This window comes from Cynoglossus semilaevis, chromosome 4 (assembly GCF_000523025.1).
Source record: "Cynoglossus semilaevis isolate Cse_v1.0 chromosome 4, Cse_v1.0, whole genome shotgun sequence".
NCBI lineage: Eukaryota > Metazoa > Chordata > Actinopteri > Pleuronectiformes > Cynoglossidae > Cynoglossus > Cynoglossus semilaevis.
Window position 1 is genome coordinate 13,459,184 of NC_024310.1, and position 5,391 is coordinate 13,464,574.

At 40.0% G+C, this 5,391-nt stretch overlaps 2 protein-coding genes across 2 annotated transcripts in view; both read left to right on the forward strand.

Annotated features, from left to right (window-relative positions):
• The window catches only part of LOC103378208 (extracellular calcium-sensing receptor-like), a 10,348-nt gene extending 9,769 nt beyond the window's left edge, over positions 1 to 579 (forward strand). Inside the window, 1 exon segment of the mRNA XM_025055243.1 lies at positions 1 to 579. This exon segment is cut by the window's left edge and continues 352 nt beyond it. Coding sequence (XP_024911011.1) covers positions 1 to 508 — 508 coding nt within the window. The 3' untranslated portion in view covers positions 509 to 579.
• A 513-nt stretch (positions 580 to 1,092) lies between these two features.
• The window catches only part of LOC103378209 (extracellular calcium-sensing receptor-like), a 5,273-nt gene continuing 974 nt past the window's right edge, over positions 1,093 to 5,391 (forward strand). The window contains 10 exon segments of the mRNA XM_025054818.1: positions 1,093 to 2,563; positions 2,727 to 3,018; positions 3,113 to 3,199; positions 3,318 to 3,587; positions 3,813 to 4,019; positions 4,095 to 4,373; positions 4,685 to 4,912; positions 4,999 to 5,122; positions 5,199 to 5,387; positions 5,390 to 5,391. The exon segment at positions 5,390 to 5,391 is cut by the window's right edge and continues 974 nt beyond it. Of these exon segments, the coding sequence (XP_024910586.1) occupies positions 2,334 to 2,563; positions 2,727 to 3,018; positions 3,113 to 3,199; positions 3,318 to 3,587; positions 3,813 to 4,019; positions 4,095 to 4,373; positions 4,685 to 4,912; positions 4,999 to 5,122; positions 5,199 to 5,387; positions 5,390 to 5,391 (1,908 nt within the window). The 5' untranslated portion in view covers positions 1,093 to 2,333.

Sequence of the window (5,391 nt, forward strand, 5' to 3'; positions counted from 1 at the left end):
ACCAGGAGCTGAGGCCAGTTTAAAGTGGTTTGGTGCCGTTCAGCAAAGAGGAACAGTTCTTGTTCTGACATGTTTTCAAGCTGTAATCTGCACTGTCTGGCTTGTCTTGGCTTCACCTGAACCACATAAAAACACCCAGTATTACAGCGACAAGATAGTGTATGAATGTGCCATTGGCTCCACTGTTGGTTTTGGAATCTTGCTTGGTTACATAAGTTTACTAGCAGTCCTCAGTTTCGTGTTAGCGTTTTTGGCACGAAAACTTCCAGACAGCTTTAATGAAGCTAAACTCATTACTTTCAGCATGCTAATCTTCTGTGCAGTGTGGGTTGCCTTTGTTCCTGCCTATATCAGCTCACCAGGCAAATATGCAGATGCAGTTGAGGTGTTTGCCATCCTGGCCTCCAGTTTTGGCCTATTGGTTGCATTGTTTGGACCTAAATGTTATATAATCCTATTGAGACCAGAGAGAAACACAAAGAAAGCCATAATGGGTCAAAAACGCTAAATTAATTCAAATTAATTAATTCACTCTGTTAGCCACAGCACATGAGCTCGGAAATGAATGTAATAATAATGTACCTGCTTTGAATGTACAATACATGAATAACCTATTAGCAGTTGGTCCAGGGCATCTTCAATGTTTTGTTTCAATAGACTGGCTTCATAAACAGAAACAATATTTCTTATTTTAGATAGCCAGCTGGGTTTAAATGTGCAAAGTAGGACCATTCACTGAACACAGTGCCACAACTAGAAGTTCAGCTGCCTTTAGGATTTCATTTTCCAAAAGAACCTATGACATCGGTTGAGGTAAAGGGATATTTTTATACTTGAAACTAGAGAAGATATAATGGTTAATTGAATAATTTAGCACTTATGGTGTAATAATGGAAGCAAAAATCCTGAGTATTGATAATGGCTCTTCCATGAATTGGTAAAACTTATCAAGAATTGTCTCAATTATATACTGTGTGAAATCAGAGAAAATAAAACTTTTTTTGGAATAATTTACTTTGTCTCTTTAACTGAGGTCTGGGGGTGAGTTAGAATTTGTTAGGCATTCCCAACCAAGGTAAGTAGATTAAGGAAACACAAGATGAGGTGCATCTTAAGGAATGGGGGAGCTTAGGCAAACTGCAGAGGGCCCGCTTATCCTTTCGACCTTATAAGGACCAATAAATCGTTGGGCCAAATTACGACCCTCTGCCTGTAGGGGAATGTCCTTGGTCCATAGCCACACCTTCTGCCCTGGCTGGTAGATGGGAGCAGAAGACCAAGGTCTCTTCATCTTACCTTTGGCTCATAGCAAGGCAGACCTAGCCACTCTCCAGACTCTACGGGCTCGATTTACGTTCCTCTGTACAGATGGAATCGCCACCTCCCTCATCTGTTCAGGGAAAAGAGGGGGCTGATAACCAAGGGAAACCATGAAGGGTGTCATACCGAGTAAGTTAGGGTGAACCTGAATCTCTCCAGAAAAAGGGCCCACCGTGGGCCGTGCTGAGGTACTCCAGGTTCTTCCGTCCAGATGATGGAGATGCTCCTTTATGCCTCCATTCCTCCAGTGCCAACACTACTCCCAGTAACTCATGATTTCCCATGAAGTCTAGCTCTGTGATGGGCACCAAACTGGACCCTCGGGTGACAGTGGCAGAGAAGAGAACACTTGGCAAATTGTTCACCATGCTGGACATCAACCTAATCTACTGAGTATGTTTTTGGGCTGTCGTAGGAAACAGGAATACCCAGAGGAAACTCACACACACAGGGATAGTAATAGTGAAAGTGAAAGGGAACATACACACGGACAGATAGATCGACCAAGGATCAAACTTGTGAACCAGTGGTCATCTTGCTGTAAAGGCACCTGTTCTACCAACATTTGCAACTCCTGTGAAACTATGTGCCAGTTTGGGGGAGGCAGAGTCTTTACATACAATCAAAGTGAGACTGTTTCTGAACCTTTGGTGTATTTATTTTAATTACAGATAATCATTGAATAAGACCTGGTTCTCACTTGCAAGCATGACCTTGCCTAGACGCAACGCCTGGAACAATAATAGAGGCAAAGATGTAGTATATTTGCCAAAACATATAACCCATGAGTATGTATGCACAAACTGTTATTACATATGAATATATTATGCTAAGATTATGACCTTGATCTTTGTTTCTCTACCTCTAAGTCCCTGCTCTTTATTGCCCTGCCCAACAAATACATATTATCAAAACTGCCCTTTTAGATCCTGCCCCTGCTTCAATATAACAAATAAATAGAGTTACACGGTGATACACCTTCACTTGGTGGAGGGGAGAAGTGGGGGAAAGCCATGATATCATTTCAAGTAAAGGGTTTTGTTTTAATAATCTATGTCTGTGTTTTTACCATTAGATTTCCCTCTCTGTATTCATTCACCTGTCAGATACAAGGACAGTTTAACCTGAATGGGATTCACCAGACAGGAGATGTAATTCTAGGAGGATTGTTTTCAGTCAATTTTTTTTCTACTGTTCCTGACCTGTCTTTTACCTCAGAGCCACAGGAGTCTGTCTGCCATGGGTGAGTATGTGGGTTAAGAAATGTGGATGTTAGTAAAATCTCAGCTTATTTGTTTAGGATTTTCTTTTCTTTTTTCTTTTTCATATACTGTATACGTGTACATATCTTTTGTTTTCATATATATATATATATACCTTTTTTTCTTGCTGTTTCAATGTGTTAGTTTTGATCCTATAGCTTTCAGACAAGCTCAGACCATGGCCTTTGCTATTGATGAGATCAACAGAAACCCCAACCTGCTCTCTAATGTTACTCTGGGATACAGTCTCTACGATACCTGCATTGAGTTATCAATCGGATTTCGTGCAGCAATGTCCTTAATCAGTGGTCGAGCAGGAGTGATGGCATCAGAGGAGACCTGTGTAGGTCTTCCAGTTATAGGGATTGTTGGTGATTCTTTCTCTACATCATCTATTGCCATCTCCAGAGTTCTAGGTTTATACAGAGTGCCTCTGGTAAGTGAATTAGCCATTCACCTTTAAATACATTGTGGACATAACTTCAGGAGAGAAATAATTAAAAACAAGTCCTGTGTCTGTTTTTCCTCAGGTCAGTTATTTTGCAACATGCTCCTGTCTGAGCGACCGAGAACAGTTTCCATCATTTTTTAGGACGATTCCCAGTGATTCATTTCAGGTAAAACACATTTGAAGAGTGGTGTTAAATAACAATTCAGTTTTACTTATTAAGCAGGATTTATAGTGAGTAATTATTACAGCTTGTAACCTGACTCCTTTTGTCTGTGTCCACATAGGTCCGTGCTATGATTCAGATTCTAAAACACTTTGGTTGGGCTTGGGCAGTGCTGCGCCTCAGGGATGATGACTATGGAGTCCATGCTGCTCGAGCCTTTCTCTCTGACTTTGGTCCAATTGCAGGAGGTTGTCTGTCCTACGTCGAAGTTTTACCTTGGGGAGACAACCGAGCTGAACTGAAGAGAATAGTTAGTGTGATGAAGAAATCTACTGCTCGTGTTGTCATTGTTTTTGCACTTAGAAGTCACATGCTCAACCTAATGGCAGAGGTGGGTTTACAATTTACAATAATAATTAATTTACAAAAATCAGAATTGGTTAAGCCAGTTTATTGTTGAAAATTCTGCCTAAAAGGTCAAAAGCAACCGTGGTAGTAGTAATCACACAGAAAACAACATATGAAACACAGTAGAATGAATATGTTTAGTCACATAATAAAAATAGAAAACAGTGCAACAAAAGACTTCAAATATTGATTTTATTTTATTTTACAGGTTGTTAGACAAAACTTGACAGGCCTTCAGTGGATGGCCAGTGAGGCCTGGACTTCTATTGCTGAACTACAGACGTCAGACTTCATGCCATACCTCGGGGGAACTCTGGGCATTGCTATCCGTCGAGGAGAAATCTCAGGCCTGAGAAATTTTCTGTTGAAAATACGTCCTCTCCCACTAAGGAACAATACTTTTGAACGTAACATGGTAAAAATTTTATGAGAAGCAGTAAAATCTTTATTTTTAAAAATGTATTTAAAAAACATCCTTATTGTATTCCAGGTGAATCAGTTCTGGGAGCACATCTTTAAATGTAGATTTGCTCCACCTCCAGCAGGTTGGCTTGAAACTGGAGGACGATTGTGCACTGGACAGGAATTTATTGAGACTGTTTTGGAAAAAGATGTTTTTGATACTTCAGACCTCAGGCCAGAGTATAATGTGTATAAGGCTGTGTATGCTCTGGCACATGCTCTTGATGACATGCTGCAGTGTGAGCCAGGGAGAGGACCTTTCAGTGGAGACACCTGTGCTCATTTACAAAGACTGGAACCATGGCAGGTGGGACATCAGTTTTCAATATCTTTTTACTCTCTTACTTTGAACCTCTGTGTAGAAGTAATAATGATCTTCAAGTGCACATTTAAGTCAACCACAGTGAGCAGCTTCTTTCTTTTGTTATGTAGAAAAGAAATAGAAAACTTTGTTATACACCAATAAAGCAGCTTATAACAGATGAATAATTTGATTGAGACTTATAATTCTAAACATAAGTTAAAAATATGTTACTTTGCAATTTACGTAGGTAGTTTTCATAAATATCTACATTAATCTTTATATTAACATTTACAATTTTAATTGTCTTTTTATAGCTTATGTTTTACTTGGAAAAAGTCAACTTCACCACATCATTTGGTGATCAAGTGTCATTTGATGAGAACGGTGATGCTTTACCCATCTATGACATTGTGAACTGGGTGTGGCTTCCTGATGGAAGCATTAGAGTTCATAATGTGGGTGAAGTTAAGAGGTCAGCTAAAAATGGTGAAGAACTCACAATTGATGAAGACAAAATCTTCTGGAACTTTGTTTTTAAACAGGTGAGTATTCCTGTTTTGGACAGTTCTCTCCTAGCCTGTCTCTATTACATATAACGAAAAACAAATGTATATGTGTCATCCCACAGCCCCCCAGGTCAGTGTGCAGTGAAAGTTGCCCTCCAGGAACTCGTATGGCCCACAAGAGAGGGGAACCTGAGTGTTGTTTTGACTGTGTTTCTTGTTCAGAGGGAAAGTTCAGCAACACTACTGGTAAGTGTGAAGGTTTTTAAATTGACATTTAACAGATATGGTACTGTATCCCAATACTTTCTGTATTTCCTTAAAGACTCCATGGAGTGTACTAGTTGTCCAGAGGATTTCTGGTCCAGTCCACGGCGTGACCACTGTGTTCCAAAAAGAACTGAATTCCTCTCCTACCATGAGCCTCTGGGTATCTGTCTGACGACCACCTCAATTCTTGGTACATTAACTTGTCTGGTTGTTCTGGTCATCTTCATTTATTATCGCAGCACACCTAT